This window comes from Pogoniulus pusillus, chromosome 5 (genome assembly GCF_015220805.1).
Source record: "Pogoniulus pusillus isolate bPogPus1 chromosome 5, bPogPus1.pri, whole genome shotgun sequence".
In the NCBI taxonomy this organism is placed as follows: domain Eukaryota; kingdom Metazoa; phylum Chordata; class Aves; order Piciformes; family Lybiidae; genus Pogoniulus; species Pogoniulus pusillus.
Genome location: NC_087268.1, coordinates 6,484,647 through 6,501,833, shown reverse-complemented (window position 1 = coordinate 6,501,833; position 17,187 = coordinate 6,484,647). Strand labels below are relative to the sequence as shown.

General features: G+C 41.2%; 1 protein-coding gene across 9 annotated transcripts in view; it reads left to right on the top strand.

Moving 5' to 3' along the window:
* PHLDB2 (pleckstrin homology like domain family B member 2) overlaps positions 1-17,187 on the top strand; it is a 78,455-nt gene that overhangs the window by 58,729 nt on the left and 2,539 nt on the right. For 4 of the 9 annotated variants that reach the window (XM_064143111.1, XM_064143115.1, XM_064143113.1 and 1 more), the window contains 8 exons: positions 742-841; positions 3,279-3,293; positions 4,633-4,653; positions 6,392-6,599; positions 8,314-8,404; positions 9,378-9,524; positions 12,827-13,046; positions 15,984-16,069. In XM_064143111.1, coding sequence (XP_063999181.1) covers positions 742-841; positions 3,279-3,293; positions 4,633-4,653; positions 6,392-6,599; positions 8,314-8,404; positions 9,378-9,524; positions 12,827-13,046; positions 15,984-16,069 — 888 coding nt within the window. Of the gene's footprint in view, positions 1-741; positions 842-3,278; positions 3,294-3,971; positions 4,383-4,632; positions 4,654-6,391; positions 6,600-8,313; positions 8,405-9,377; positions 9,525-12,826; positions 13,047-15,983; positions 16,070-17,187 lie in introns of those variants that run through there. The other 5 variants (XM_064143114.1, XM_064143110.1, XM_064143116.1 and 2 more) reach the window with 3 other exon arrangements.

Genomic DNA, 17,187 nt, shown 5'->3' with positions numbered 1-17,187 from the left:
CAGAAATAGACAAGTTAAAAGTAATACAAAACCACAATACCTCTCCCAGAAACCAGAGTCCCCAGGAGGGCCTCCAACCACCCTTCCACCTTCTTTCCCCCCCAGAGTCTGCCTTATGGTCAAGGTGGAGGCACTGTCCCTGGAGGTCTTCAAGAAAAGCCTGGCTGAGGCACTTAGTGCCATGGTCTAGTTGACTGGACAGGGCTGGGTGCTAGGTTGGACTGGATGATCTTGGAGGTCTCTTCCACTGTGGTTGATTCTATGAGAATCGGTGAGGGGGGTTAGAAGCAGAAGGATTCGTTACGCAGATCCAAGCAGAAGAGAAACACAGACACTGACAGACAGAGACACACTGTCTCATCTGTGTTTGTGTCCTTGTTTTTATACATCTCAGCAAGCCGATGAGTGAAGTAGACATCACTGTTGTTTTCACAGCCTGTAAAATACTCCAGTTAGCCTCAAATCAGCACAGTCTCACAACAGGCTGTTTTCCTTCCTACCTCAGGTTACTTATAAAGTGAAAATACTCTTTATTTGTGATGTGGTAAATAAAAACCAGCAGGAGAGTGAGGATGCTACTCTGAAAATATTTTTGTCTCTGTGCATGACAGAAATACCCATGGCTGATTGATGTGACATGACATTAATAACCCAAGACAAAGCAAGTTATTTGCCCATTATTTGCTGATACACAAAACTCAAAAGGTAGTTTTCATGACATATTTACATAATTTCCTGCAGGGACATTTGCCATTAGGACAGAGCAATAGCTGTGGCAGCGTGCTTCCTCACTGCCTGGCAACCATGGCCAAAGAGTCAGAGTCCAGAAGGATGCACAAAGGTAAAGTGGTTTTATTTCATTCATTTCTACTTAAAGTCAGTGTTGAGTTTTTCAGGAAAGTCTGAAAGTGGTGTTAGTGTAATCAACAGGACTGTAAAAAGTTTACTTCTTGGTGGAAAGAAAAACAAGCTCTAAATGTAATTTTCAGGTGTCAGCAAAATAAGATGTTAAGATGCTGATGTATGTGGCACATGTATTTTTGAGGTCTGTGGTCAGCAAATTGAAAAGTAAATTGAAAAACACATGTAGGGTTAATAGGGTCATTTCTGTTAAATGATTTTGAGACAATATATCACATGGGGATTTTTGGTTGTTTTAGGTGTGAGGTTGTTTTAGTTGTTTGTTTTTTTATAAGTCTTTTTTTATGTGGTGGTCTTATTTTTGCCTGGACAAATTCCCCTGATAGAGGTACTCTTCAGAATTTGTAACTGCATGTGGTCTTGCATATTTCACATCCAAAGCTGGAAAGGAGTTGTTCCTGAAAGGACATTGTAGCCAGGTGGGGGGTGGCCTCTTATCCCAGGCAACCAGCAACAGAACAAGGGGACACAGTCTCAAGTTGTGCCGGGGGAAGTCTAGGCTGGATGTTAGGAGGAAGTTGTTGCCAGAGAGAGTGATTGGCATTGGAATGGGCTGCCCAGGGAGGTGGTGGAGGCACCGTCCCTGGAGGTCTTCAAGAAAAGCCTGGATGGGGCACTTAGTGCCATGGTCTAGTTGACTGGCTAGGGCTGGGGGATAGGTTGGCCTGGATGATCTTGGAGGTCTCTTCCAACCTGGTTGATTCTTTGATTCTATTCTATGATTCTGCTGTGAATAGATAGCTGCAGTTTTGTAACAGGGACTTGGTAATTCTGGATCCAGAAGAAAGCTGTGTCTCTGAAACACAATCTTGTAGGCTACGCAATTCTGTGTCTGTTGTTTGTTGGCTTAATTTCTGCTTTAATGACATGCACTATTCTTGAGTGTCCCATCTTTAAATGGAGTTGTTCCTCAGTGCCATCTGTCACTTTTCTTTTCCTTCTGGCACTTGCATCATTGTTATCAATGGAAGTGCAAGAGGTCTTTTTGCAGAATTGCATTAATCCTAAGATGAGATAGGATCCATCTGGTTGTTATTGGTCCTGTCAGAGCTAGCAGCTGTTTAGGGTCAAAGAGCATGGCTGAGGTCAGCTGTATGTACCAAGTTGATTCAATACAGGGACAGAACAAGCTTGCTGAAAAAGGGTCTTGCCTTGTGCCATTCACTTGATAAAGTTTGTAATTTTGTTGAGTTTGAGCTTGATCTCTTCTCCCAGACAACCAACAGCAGAACAAGGGGACACAGTCTCAAGTTGTGCCGGGGGAAGTATAGGCTGGATGTTAGGAGGAAGTTGTTGGCAGAGAGAGTGATTGGCATTGGAATGGGCTGCCCAGGGAGGTGGTGGAGTCACCATCCCTGGAGGTGTTCAAGAAAAGCCTGGATGAGGCTTTGGTCTAGTTGACTGGCTAGGGCTGGGTGCTAGGTTAGACTGGATGATCTTGGAGGTCTCTGCCAACCTCGTTGATTCTATGATTTACTTACATAGCAGGCACTCCACAACCTACCATGTTGTGTCTGACTTCTTGATGCATTTCAGTAATTAACTCATGGTCTAAAATAAAGAGCTCTCCTCTTTTTTTCTAACTTCAGTTCAACAAGGTGAACAGAAAAGTCTGAGATGATAAATTCAGCTAAAAATTAAATCAGGAACAGCCAAATTAACTTCAATCTATTTTTCTTTGTGCAGGAACAACCAATACTAATGAATAATTCTTAGTCTAGATTCAGTAGGAGATATTTCCACAGATATTTAATTACTAATTAGGCTTTATTCCAGGATTATCAAAACTGTTTAGATCAGTCATGAGTTCAAAAATTACGCTGGAAAGAAACAGTTTGAGTTAAGACCCATTTATAAAACCTTGAAGAGGACATATCATTAGTGGAAAAAGCTATTTCTTAGCAGCCATTCGTTGTATATAATTTTTAAGGATTGTATTTCTATGTTCACCTTCTGTCTCTGTGCCTTTGTGAGTGAACTACACTTGCAAAGAACAAAGAAGCTGCAGTTTGGTATAATCTAAAGCCTTTGCTCTGCACTGGTCAAAACGTGGTCCCAAGAAGCTCCGATGGGGTGACAAGGAGGAGGGGTTGGTCAATGCAGTCCCACTGACTGCAGGATGGACTCCAGAACGGAAGGAGGAGTGGTTAGCTGGGAGTTAAGATGAAAGACCCAGACAGCACTGGGAATTAAAATGGACGGGGAAGTTAGGTACCAGGAAGATGATTGACTGTATTCTTTCTTAGCTCTAGAGGAAAGCAGTGTAGTGCTTGTGTATACATACACACAAATTACACGACTTTTCAAAGCACTTTGCCTTTTTTCTCCCCCGCCTCTCTCTTTCCTATTGAACACAGGAAAAGCTAGAAGAGGTATGAAAACATCCTTTACCTGGCTGTATCTATCACTGTCATGTTTTGGCAAAAGTACTGATTGCTTCAGCACTGTCAAGTAGTTCTCAAAATCAGGAAGAACTTTTCTGTAACGGTTAAGTAATGACAGCAATTCAAAAATTCCTTTTTTTTCCTGCTGTCAAAGCAACTGCCACAACAAAACTTGCAAATGGTGCTAACATCTGCAGAGCTCCAGCTTTTCTGTAGGCTTAATTTGTTGCTTCTTTGTTCATAGCTGCACAGGTAGAGCAAAAAACCCTGAAGTCTTTGCAGATCTGTGGGTGACAATGTAGGCAGACTTGGGCTTCCTGCTTTGGCATGTTTCTATATGAGAAATGTATCTTGACATGTTAATGTCAAACTTTAAAGAAAGGAAAAATAATAGCACTAAAGGAAGATGCACTGTGATCTCCTTTCAGGAAATACTAGGGAGGGGTTAACATACTTGACAGTGCTGCTTTGAATAACAGCTTTCACCTCTAATTCTGACCTTACCATAATTTTGCAGTGTTTTATTGTGATTCTTCAATAACTTCTTTGGGGTTTTTTGCCCTGTTGTTGTTTTTTGTTTCTTTATGCTATGGCTTTATGGGCATTTGCATTATTTTGCTTAGCAGTATGGCTGTTAACAGTCTTAAGTCTGCTGTTTCACTACAGAGAATTCAAGCCCTTGAAACAAGAAACATCTTAGCTTTGGTACCAGCTTAGAGTTGGCTGATGCAAGTGTTTGGCTAGCAGGACGCTTCATGAAGTGATGGATCTGGCAAAGAGTCTGATGGTTTTAAATGTGCCTTCTGTGGATAGGTGCTTGAGCAGTTAATAGTTCCTTAAGCAGCAAATTGAGCCTGCCTGATATGCAAGTGGGGCTTTAATGGAGGCAGGTTGGTTGTGAGGCTTCCCTGACCTGAAGCTTTGTGCTCGGTGGCTGATGACAGAAGAATGTGAGATCATCACCTTAGGTTGTGCCTCTGTGTCTCATTTTGCATCTGAACGATGCTTGTATGTCTTGCAGTGCTTAGTTATGTTTGCATGGTTATGTAACTTTAATAAATATTTTACTTAAAATCAGCTTCTCTATCTTCATGGAAAGTTGGCTTTCCTGTAGGAAAATGTTTGTAAAGCTGCTCTGTTTTATTAGGCCTTTGAGAAGGATTTATTTTTCAGTGAGATATAAGGTATGAAATAAAGGTTTCTGAGCTGGCAGGACTTTGCAGAAGCCTCAGTAGAAAAACATGCATTGGAATAAAGGTAGTTTAGTAATTTTCTTTTTCCTTTCTTTCTTTCTTTCCCTAATGAATCATTGGTAACCATTTCACAGGAGCAATTAGTCATTCCAAAGGTAATTGCTTGTCTGCAATAACAGCAGCATTTGCCACAGTAATGGGGAGAAAACCAAACTGCACCTCTGAATCAGTAACATCTGTGTTGCGTGATGCTATTATCCATGACTGCTGAGGTGTAGTTTTGTCCTTTTTGTCTCTTTTACTAACTGGTGTAACTGCACTCTTATTGAAATGTACTGTTCTTTAAATGTCAAGTAAAGTCCTATTAGCTTCTTAGAAACTAACTCTAATCATCTGTGAAAAACTTTTCTATGGTACAGAGGGAAGTGACTGGGAAAGAGGAAACTATTTGCCTTGGAAATGCTTGTAGGCCATTCTTTCCTAACTAATATGCTTTAATTATTCAGCTTGAGTCATGCTTCTTAGATACCTTTTGGCTAATACTACACAGCCTTTCCAAGCTGTTGGCTCCCTGAACTGGAACTCTTCTCACTCTGGGATGATAACAAATACCAGAGAGTAACCTTGTATGTGCAGATAGGGAATAAGAACGAGGCAGGAAAATATCCCAGCTCTAAGCATGTTTTCCTAACATCAGTGTCTTCATGGTGTGCAGTAAAAACCTTTATCTAGACCTTGCAGCATTTGTACATTTGTCTGCATTCTTCTTGTGTCTGTTTGTCTTAAATATGTGGAATGTCAGTGAGTGCTTTCCTGTACCTGGGAGGTTTTCATCCAGCCCAACAGTCCTTCCTGATCTCCAGCTCTGCTACCAGCTCAAATTTTGTGTCAGGAGCATGCAGAGAGCATTATAAATGTTGCTGAGTATCAGAACTGTGATCAAGCCCTCTGTGATAAAACTGTCATGGAGAATTCTTGCATTGATTAAAGGAAAAGATATGAACAGTGTAGCTGTATTTTTAAACCCCATAGATGGAACAAACCTTCAGAGGGCACAGTGAAATAACTTCAGCAGGTAAAACAACATCTGTCCTTATATTCTCCTCTTCATCAGGCAAGCTCAACATACTCTCTGCAAGTCTGTATTGTTTACAAAGAGGAATTGGGACATGAGATAAAAGTAATTCTGAAGAAAAATGTTTTTAAGGGACATGTAGTCAAAGTTTCCTGTGCTCAAGAAGGATGGTGCTTGAGAAAGGATGAATTTGGGGGGAAAATAATAGCACAAGGAACTGATATTGCATAAACTTCGTTTTACTTTGCAGTCATTGAGCTATAGGGATCTGCTTCAATCATGTAGGGTGACCTGTAGTTTCAAAACCCCAGGAAAGTATTCTTGCACCAGTAACTATGATGACAAGCAGGCTGTATTGTTTCAGCTGCATCTAAGAGCTGAGTTCACCATTACTAGAAGGCAAAGTCCCCAAAGAGACGAAAAACAATGCACGTTCAGTAAAATCAACCAAACAACTATTCAAGACAATGGGTAGAACTTTCTAGATCCCTGAACTCAACTGCATTACTTTCCAGATCAGGTCTCATTTTAATTTGAAACTTAAAAATGTGTTGGTTCAAATTAAGTGTTGATAATGCACATCTACAAAGGTTTGTTGAATTATAAGCCATACTAATCTGCATGTATTTGTGTCCATCGCAGTTAAACCAGGTTTTATTTGAGTTGTTTATAGGTTTTATTTGAGTTATGATGCACTTGTGAAATTAACCCTAGTTTTGTAGTATCTGGCTCACAGTGCAGTTAAGTCTGAGGTGGTATTCAGAATGCTTGTTCTGCTAACACACTGTGTAAAATCAGTATTTCCTCTGACTCTGTAGGGTACAACCATCAGCGTGTCTGTGAAAACCAAAGGCAGAAGTCTCCTGAGTTCTACAGCAGGACAGCATCTGAGTCAAATGTGTATTTGAACAGCTTCCATTACCCAGATCGTAGCTACAAGGACCATGCCTTTGATACATTAAGCTTGGATAGCTCTGACAGCATGGAGACAAGCATATCAGCTTGCTCACCTGATAACATTTCCAGGTAAATCATCTTTCTGATGTTTTAATGCTTATAGGCTTAGAATGAAAAAGAGTATGTGTACATGTTGATGCTATGGTAGTGCTGCTAACTGGTTAAGAAGACAAGATTGTCAGGCAGGATTAGTGTTTGGCATTAATAATCAGGTTTTACTATTATCTCACTGTTTATTTAGAGATGGAAAATAAACACATGGAGAGGCTAAGTGGCAATGTTGAAGGCCACAGAGAAATGGGTGTCAGTTCTGAACTGAAATGATGATGGTGTCAGTGCTCTTTTCAGCATGGATAATACTTGGAGCTTTCTTCCCTGGTCATTATGGGGAAGGAATGTCCTGTGATAGGATATTTCTCAGAAACATCTGCTGGTGATGTAGCATGTTTGTCCTTGAAGTTCAGTGTGTTTACTCACTGGCCCCTTATACTGAAGCACTTGGGACTCACCTGGCATTTTTTTTTTTAGCCATCTCCTTCTCCTGGGTCAGTAAAAATAAAAAGATGTCCCTGAAAGGCTTACAGCCTTCAGCTGTTTCTCTCATTCCCAGATACTGTCAACTTAAGCACCGCTCTTCAGCTAGAAGGCACATCAGTGATCCGTGTTAAAAGTCTGGGCGAGCTGCAAAACTCTGTGCCATTTTCTTTTGACAGTCTAGTTTAAATGATAGTGCTTTCATTTCTCCTCATAGCCCTGGTCTGGCTGTCTCTCCAGCATAAGAGGAGGATGATTAATTAAGTACCACGTTGTCACAGCATTAAGAATCCTTTGAACACAGGGACAGCTTCTTTGGGTAGCACGTTGTGTTTTATTCAGCATCTGTTTTCTTTGGCAGGATATCAGCCCACTGATTTCCTCGTGTAGTGTTTGTCAGTGCAGTGTTAAGGGTTTCAGAAAACATCAGTGGCAGTTATTTTGCTGTCTGGTTTTGGGGGTTGAGAGATGTTGTTAGGCTTTGGTTTTTGTTTGTTTGTTTTTTTAAAGACCTTAGGACTTAAGTTTTGTGAATTCTGTTATAAACAGATGCCAGCGAGTTTCTGGCAGCTGGAGCAGCATAAGATGAAAAATAGAGAGCATGCCATGGAAATGGCACAATTGAATTGGTTGTTAAGTTGAGATGAAACAAAGGGATTCTATTGGGGAAAAAAAAGAAAAGAGACAAAAAAAAAAAAAAGGCCAGGCATTGGTGATAGCTGTGTTGTGCTGGGCCAGGATCTAGCTAGCACTCTATGATTTCCCTTGTTTCTTTGGCTTGCTGGTTACTTCAACTAATAGATCCTTCCTGATACTGCTGTGTCTCTTGAATGGCCTTTGTGAATAGCAGTCAATCCTCCTTTTCATGCAGCATTTTTTGAGACACAAACCAGACACTCTACAGCCAGAAGGACTGGAATATTCAGATAGCTGCTAATGCCAGCTCTAAAGATCACTAGTGTGTTCTGTTAGGACATGATAGCCACTTTCATCCACTCTGTTATCTGGGAGATGATGACAGATCCTAGGGGGCTGACAAGATACACTTGAGCCTGCATTTTTCACAGCTCTGCATGGGGAATGTATACACTGACAGCATTCCATGTACTCCATACATCACCTTTTGTTAGTGCCTCCTGCACTGAATGGTACCAGAACAGCTCCATTCTTACACTGGCCAGTGTTGGACAGCAAGGTAAGTCTTTCAATGCCAAGTATTGTTTAAAGTAACTCTGGATTTTTGGTGCAGTGCTAGCACTTCAAATGTTGCAAGAATAGAAGAGATGGAGAGACTTCTGAAACAAGCGCACGCTGAAAAGACCAGGCTCCTTGAGACCAGGGTAAGCATCATGTTATGAGTAAACCCAAGAGTGGGCATGTGTAATGGTTTGGGTGCTACCCACCCCCCACTTTAGAAATCCCCCAGACTAGACTCAGCAGCTCTGGAAATTGAATGAAGCTTTATTTTTACAGCTAGCACAATATACAAGCAGATATTTACAATATATACAGTAATATACTACTTAAAAAGCAATACAGAAACACAACACCCTTCCCAGAAACCTGAGTCCCCAGGAGGGGCTCTAAACCACCTTTCCACTTTCCTCCCACCCCTCAACCTTCCCCAAGATCTTGCCTTAGGTTTAAGGTAGTATGGAGGTAGGAAGCAGGTGGATTAGTCACACAGATGGCAGGTTAGGTTAGAGAGAGAAAGAAGTTCAGCCTAAAGCCCAGACAGTGACTCTGTTATCTGTATGTTCTTATACATCTCAGCAAGCCTATGAATGAAGCAGACACGACCATTGTTTCTTTTTCACAGCCTGTAATCTAGTTCTCACTCAAACATTCCAGCTAGCTTCAAACTAGCACAGCATGTTAGTTAGGTAGTACCCTCCTAAGTGCAACATTGGACTCTAAAGTCCAATTACACCAATTAAAACGCTATTTACACCTAATAGAGACATAAATTATCCTTCTCTTTATGTTGGTCTAGTTTCATCCTCCTATCTATCCCTAAGCCCCCTCATACTACATCCCTAAGCCCAGATACAATAGCTGCTATCTGAGTTGGTGGCAAATCTCAGCAGAAGCTGTCAGCATTGCACCTGCAGTGAAAGAGAGCTGCTTAAGAAGAACTTTATTTCTAGAGTTGTAATATTTGTAGTTTTGATTCCAGTTCTCAGTCCACTTTAGTAGAGATATGTATTTTTGCCTAGTTAAGAAGCTAAAAGGGATTTAGTTCAATCTTAGAAATTACATTGCCAACTATAGTTTTACACAGAATTGAAGCTCTGTATGTGCTGTGGTGTTTAGGATCGGGAGATGGAGGCTAAGAAACGAGCTCTGGAAGAAGAGAAGCGCCGCAGAGAGCAACTAGAAAAAAGACTGGAAGAAGAAACCAGCCAGAGGCAAAAATTAATTGAAAAGGAAGTCAAAATACGTGAGAAACAAAGAGCACAGGTGAGATAACATTGACAGGTGTGATAGTTTGGGTGTTCCCTGCCCCCCACACACTTTAGAAATCACCCAGACTAGACTCAGCCAGCTCTGGAAATATGAATGAAGCTTATATTTACAGCTAGCACAATACACAAGCAGATATTTACAGTATATACAGTTATAGACAGAAATAGACAAGGGAAAAGGTAATACAGAAACACAACTCTCCTCCCAGAAACCTCAGTCCCCAGTAAGGGCTCTCAACTGCCCCTTCATCTTTCCCCTACCCCTCTCAACCTTACTCCAGTCCCAAGGAAGAATGGAGGTTGGGCCAGGGGGTTAGGAAGCAAAGTGAATTAGCCCAAAATGGAGGGAGAGGTTAGAGAGATGCAGCTCAGCCAGCAGCCCCAGTGAGAGTGATTATCTATGTTTTTATTTCTTGTTCCTATACATCTCAGCAAGCCTGTGAGTGAAGCAGACATCAGCATTGTTTTCTTTCCACAGCCTGTAATCTAGTTCTTCTCACCAAAACATTCTAGCTTCAAACTAGCACAACAGGCAATGGTTTTTAAGGGAAAGACTTCCCCTGATATACAGAAGGGACTAGGTGTATTTCTACAAGCAGTAAAGAGAACTGCTCTCAGTGAAATAGAAGGACTCGCTATTTCTGAGTTGTAACTGTGCAGACAGAAGTATGTTTGGCCTCCTTGAGCATTAGATAAATGTCCAAGTGTTAAATTTAAGTAATGGCATGAATATCTGTTTAGCATTTTATACATAAGGAACAAACATTAACCCTCAAAGGTTTGTTGCTGAGTGTGGGCAGAATGGAATTTTTTTTATCCTAAACAGCAGAAATTTTTGTGTGCAATAATCTTGATAAACCATTGGTGGAGTTACTGGAATTTTTTCATGTCTTTAGACATACAAAATACCTTGGGATGTGTTTGTCACTTCCAAATATTTAACTCAAAAACCACAACCAAATGAAGAAAAACAACAGCTTTTCCAGCTCCACATCTACTATAGAGAAGTAGTGGATTTTTTTCTAATGTTACTGGGATCATACAAAATAAGAAACATTATTTAATCAAAACAATGTTGCAACAATATCAGAGTCTTCTTAGGAATTAGAGGTCCTGTACTCAGCACTAGTGAGGTTACACCTTGAGTGTCGTGTTTGGGCCCCTCACTGTAGGAAGGACATAGGTGTGGGAGCGTGTCCAGAGGAAAGCAATGAGGCTTGTGAAGGTTGTAGAGCATATGGCCTATGTAGAGCCTCTGAGGGACCTGGGATTGGGTTGTTCAGTCTGGAAGAGACCTTGTTGCTCTCCACAACTACCTGAAGGGAGGTGATGCGATGAGGGGGCAGCCTCTTCTCCTTGATGACAAGCAACGGGACTAGAGGAAATGGTTACAAGCTATGCCAGGGGAGTGTTAGGCTGGCTATTAGGAAATTGCCCTCACTGAAAGGGTTCTCAAGCATTGGAATGGTGGTGGAGTCACCATCCCTGGAGGTGTTTAGGCAGCATGTGGACCTGGCACTTAGGGCCATGGTTTAGTGTTGACCCTTCAGTATTGGGTCAAAGGTTGGACTGAATGATCTCAGAAATCTCTTCCAACCAGTTACATTTTGTGATTCTGCCTCTTGAGCTCTTTAGACTTTGAGGTCTCACCTATCTCTGTTTTCCACCACAACTAACAACATTCACTGGGCACTTGTATTATTGGTGTAGTACAGTAAGACAATATATGCATCTTGAGTGCAGAAGATTCCATATCATATTTGAGTATCTTTTTGCTTTCATCTGTATTGAGCTCTATGGTAAAGGGTTGGACTTGATGATCTATGAGGTCTCTTCCAATCTTGGTGATACTGTGATCTTACCTTTTCCTGAATCTTTGTTTCACAAGTTACTATTACATGTTTTTATAAACATTCCTCCATAACTTGCCCTGCTAACACTAGGTCACAACAATATGACAAACTTTAAGCTGTTTCTGATTAAACAGATTGATTCTTTTTATATAAGGAACTACCAAGTGCTCAATTTCATGTACATTCAAATGCCTCCTCCTTTTTTTCCCCCCCTAAGAGATTTTAATGACAACTCAAATATGGTGTAAACAATGATGCAATGCTTGTATCTTTATCCCAAACTGGAGCATGCATGTGTTCTAACAGAATGCCCTATCACTTCCTTGCTAATTGGCACACTTGGTAGAATGTCTGAAGACTGAATCAGCAGGAAGACACAACATGTGTGCCAGTTATTTTTTTAATTACTTTATTCTTTGTACAGTGAAGGCAAATTTGTAGTTTTTTTTCAGCACTTCCTGATGATTAGAAACATAACCCATGGGAAAGAGCTCCTCTTTCACACTTGCCGAAGCTGGTGCTAGCTTCTGTCATAGCATGACTGCATACTTTCAGCAGGGTGTTGAGAGTTCCTGTAGGCAATACAGCTCTCCTTGTGCAAGAGGTTCTTGAGAGTGCAGTGAGGCAGAGTCCCTTCAATTTATGAATTGCAGGAGGGTTTAACAGGCTAACTTCAGACATGGAGCAGGGTCAAATGAGATTCTCCAAGTCACTGACTTCTCTGGAGTCAGAGGAGACAGACAGAAGGAAATACCTATTTCTCAGGTCCTTCCAACCCCTCAAGCTCATCTTCTGGCTGAAGTGCCCTATGATGTAACCTCTGTATGCCTTGTTTGCAGCAGAGCCTGGAGAGACTCTTCCATGCTTAAAATAAACAGAGGGCTTGTGCCTAAACCCTGAAATGACATTTCTGCACTGTGGCCCTGGTTTTACCAACTTACAGATTGACAATTTCAAGCAACTCCTATGCTCTTAATCTGGCATTTATAATCATAGAATCAACCAGGTTGGAAGAGACCTCCAAGATCATCCAGGCAAACCTAGCACCCAAACCTATCTAATCACCTAGACCATGGCACTAAGTGCCTCAGCCAGGCTTTTCTTGAACACCTCCAGGGACAGTGACTCCTCCACCTCCCTGGGCAGCCCATTCCAATGGCAAATCACCCTCTCTATGATGAACTTCCTCCTAATGTCCAGCCTTAAACACTTAAACACACAAACACTTTTGGGGTTGTTTTTTTATTATTCTTGGGGGTTTTTTAGTCTGTTTTCTCCAACACTTTATAAGGTTGCAAGTTCTGAAGAAAAATCAGAATTGCAGCTTTATTTGTCTTCTGTTCATACTTGGAATCTGTGGGCAGTTTGCAGTTATGTCCTTGCAGCAGAAAGAGTGAAGGAGAAGTTATGACTTCTGTTAATCCTATGAATTTCTTTACTGTAGGCCCGTCCCTTGACTCGCTATTTGCCTGTTAGAAAGGAAGACTTTGACCTCCGAAGTCACATCGAGACAGCTGGCCACAACATAGAGACCTGTTACCATGTCTCTCTCACAGAGAAGACCTGCCGAGGCTTTCTGATTAAAATGGGAGGGAAAATTAAAACATGGAAAAAAAGATGGTTTGTTTTTGACAGAAACAAGAGAACTTTTACTTATTACGCAGGTAGGTTGCAGAGTCGCTCCTTGGGTACGTCTGTCCCTCCATTTTCATACCAACCTCAGCTAAGTGATGAACGTGTAGGAAATCCTGGATAAAGCAATCATTTCTGTGGTGGTTTTACATGTACACTTAGAGCTTATGCAGTCCCTTTTCAGTCCTTATGCCAGGTAAGGCAGAAATACAACAAAGTGAGAGCTGTGACAGATGTGGATAGGCGGGAGGGAAAAACAAGATGATCACATTCCTAGTACACAGAATATTAGCTCCACAGAACTCATATACTTTCTTCAACCACAGAATGATTTTTCTTACTCTTCATATAAGTATACAATTCTTTATACTTGCCATGAAAATCAAGCTGAATGCTTCTGCAGTCACACCTGATGCGCTGAAAAGTCTTTCAGGAAATTAAATATACAGGAATAGGATTCTTGATTTTGCCATATGATGAGAGTCTGAGGAATTTCAAATGAAAAACATGAAGCACTCTAAAGAGGTTTCTGCATACTAAGTTATGTTATATAATATCTGGAGCTTTTATAAGCATTACATTAATTTGCAATCTTGAAGTAAACCCAGAAATTCTAAATTAAAACACATATATGTCTCACCAGTTGCTGTGCAAACCTACATATGCTTTGACTTTAAAGTTTTGGAGAAGGCCAGAAAAATGACTTTGTGTTCTGAATATTTATTGCTAGGAGAGGCCAGACAGGGGCATATGTATGATGGTCATTGCTAAGAAGCACAAGAAAGCATCAAGTACAAAACCCAGGCGGGCAGTTCCATTTCCTTTCGTGGCATCGCTGTTGCCCAGCAGCCCACTTGAAATAGATGCTGGGTTATGGATTGCTCAGTCCATCTTTATCAAAACACAGATCTGAATTCATTACATAATTCATTACAAAAATACTGAGTATTTTTTACTGCTTTGTGGTAATGCCATGAAGAATGTGGCAAGCCTTTTTAAGTTAGCAAGGCACAGCTGTAAAACAGTAGTGTTCCCATCTGGTACTGATTTTTTTTTTTGTTGGGTTGTTGTTCATTTAGTAATTATGCTACTAGTTAACAGCTCTGGGTTTGGGTGCAGTACAGTTGCCATCATGCAATTTCAGTTACCAAAGAAAACTTCTTTTGATGTCTTGAGGACTCCAGACAACAAATACAGATAGTAGGAGTCAGGATCCATATCAATCTTTAAATCCGTAGTGGATTTCCAAAGTAAATATTGACCCTCTAAACTCAGAGTAGTTTTACTCTAAGTAAATTTACTGGTGTGTTGGTTTAGTTCTGCAAGTGTACTGAAGGAAGAACTTACCCTAAGTTCTGCAGCAACTGCACTTTTTGACCTGAGGCATACAGAAAACTCTACAAAGACTGTTGTGATGGTACCCAAAACGCTCCTGTAACCAAGACCCCAGGTGGGGTTTGAAAGGAGAGTGGATCAGTGTCTGCCTGTGCTGCATAGACCTCATACTTTGTATGGTATTGCATTTAGCTTAGTATAATGCAAGCTACAATTTCATGATCTTATACCCCAGTACTTTGCAGGAGGAGGGACCTTCAAAGGTCCCTTTTAACTTAAAGCCTTCTGTGATTCTGTTGGTCTCCTGAGGGTGGCAAGGCCATTCGTTTGGGCTCTGAGATATCTTTTTGCCATCTATGAAGCTTTTGAAACTGTCTAGCTACTGATGTAAGCTGAATTTGGTGAGGGCTCAAAATGACAGCAGAAACACTCATGGGACTGATAAAGATGTACTGCCTGACTGTCTAAAGTGACAGTGACTTGGGATGAGGAGGTATCATATATCCCTAGTATAAGAGTAGTGGGAGTGGAAAGAACTTTGGCCTTCAGTGTCACATGCAATTCTGATGCTGCTTAACACCCTTTGGTATGCTTAACGATTTACCTTATGTTGCAGAAAAATGGAGGGTACCTTAGATGCTTCTTGCCCTGTTTCTTGTGAAACATAGTTGTGGCTGTTATGTTCACAGTCTATATCCTTGCCCTAATGATTCATAAGCTTATGCTGGGACAGAAGGCAGTACCAGAAGATGTCTAAAATACTTTAGAATTGACCTGCCAGTGTCTGCTTCTTTCCATTGCCTTTAAAGGGAGATGAAGTCAGCTGTGTCTCTACTGTAGGTATCAAAATTTAAGTGAGAAAACTCCCACCCTGTATTTTGGCTTTGCAGTGGGATATTGGTGCCACTTGGTAACATTCTATTCCTTCTTAGCCTCGCTGCAGTAACTCTCTGTTGCCTTAGACACACTGAGGCAAATAGGGATTTGCCTTTGGCAGCAGGGCCACACTGTGTCTAGTTTGGCTTTTACCTTGGATTTCCAAGTGGGAGAGTGCAAACAGGCAGTTATGATGAACTTTTAGATCTCCTGTAAACTTTTGCAGGTGTCAGAGCTCATAGAAGCTGGCCTACAATCTGCTAACCTCACCTTTGAACAATAAGTATTAGTTTGAGACTGAGAGGAAAAGTAGAAAGCACAAATGAGGTTCTAATGTAAAGCTTTGCTTATTGTAACAGTTTGCCTTTGAAAGCAAACTGTAGAGCTTAGCCTGTGAGCTATGTGAAGTCTGGCTGGCTTTCATAGAACTGGAAAATGGGCTGTATCTTGGAGCAATCTGTCCTCCTGCTGGTTCTACTGTTTAGACACTTCAGCGAAGGGAGAAACTTGCAAATAGACAAGGAAATTGCAAAAGCTTTATTTCCTTGGAAACAAGGTGAAAAAGAAAACATATTCAAGGAGCATCTCATAGTAAAACTGGCCAACTAATAAGAAAGGTGGAAAGTTTCTGAGAGATTTCACAAGCAGAAGTGTCAATCTGGGTGCTTCTTAGCTGAACATCTATGGAAATGCAAACCAAGCTGTTGTTTCTGGAAGTACTATTCACTTGTCAAGTCATTCTCTCTTTTCCATTTTAGACAAACATGAAACTAAATTAAAAGGTGTAATATATTTTCAAGCTATTGAAGAAGTCTATTATGATCATCTAAAGAATGCATATAAGGTAAACTTTGTTGTTTTAACTGAGTATGATATAGCAGTGCCTGAAGTGTGGCAGGTGATGTAAAGTCAAGGGGGTAAGAGCTGACATGATTTTTAAAAGAAAAAAGGGGAAAGAAAAAAGATCCCAGAGCAGAGGAAAAGGAAGCTGAAGCCAGAGCAGTGAGTAGCATTGAGGGGAGGGGAGTGTTATACTCATGAAAGCAGAGAGAAGAATGTCCACCTGCTGTGGTGAATTCCTTAGTCCAGTGTCCAGACAACTGAAATCGGTGGGTTTGCCAAACCAAAAGATAGCCAAATGTGTCTGTCATGGAGAGGGAGTTAACTGGTGCCAACAGCACATAGCATCCCCTGCCTCTCATCCATCATTTTGGTGATCTGGGCACAAGCTGAACATGTCCTTGGCACAGGGATTTGTGAAAGCCAAGGTGGATTTGACCACTAGACAGAGCAGGAGGGTTGAATATTTGAGCACAAAACAACGTTTTGGAGCCCTGTGTTACTGTCTACATCTAGTGAAAATGTGTTTTTTAAAAGCTTTTATGGTGGATGCAGTCACTTTAAACATGTCTCTGCTTCCAGAGCTGCAATGTAGAATACAGTAGTACAGCATTTTGCATTTTTATTTAAATTGTAAGTCTCCCTGTAAGTAATTTCACTTCTGCTACCAATAAATGGGTGGAGAGAGACTGTTTAGAAGGGCTTGTAGCGATAGAACGAAGTGTGATGGTTTGAAACTGCAGCAGGGCACATTTAGAGTGGGTATTAGGAATATCTTCACACTGGTGGTGATGAAATATTGGAGCAGGTTGCCCAGAGATATGGTTGGGGCCTCATCCCCGGAGATATTCAAGATCAGACTTGACAGAGCCCTGGGCAGTCTGATCTAGTTGGAGGTGTCCCTGCAGACCACAGGAGGGTTGGACAAGATCCCAGAATCACAGAAACAGTCCAGTTGGAAAAGACCCTCAGGATCATCAAGTCCTACTGTTATCCCTACTCGATAAAGTTCACCCTAAAGCATATCCCCAAGCACCACATCCAAATGACTTTTAAACACATCCATGGTGGGTGACTCAACCACCTCCCTGGGCAGCCCATTCCTGTGCTTGACCACTTTTT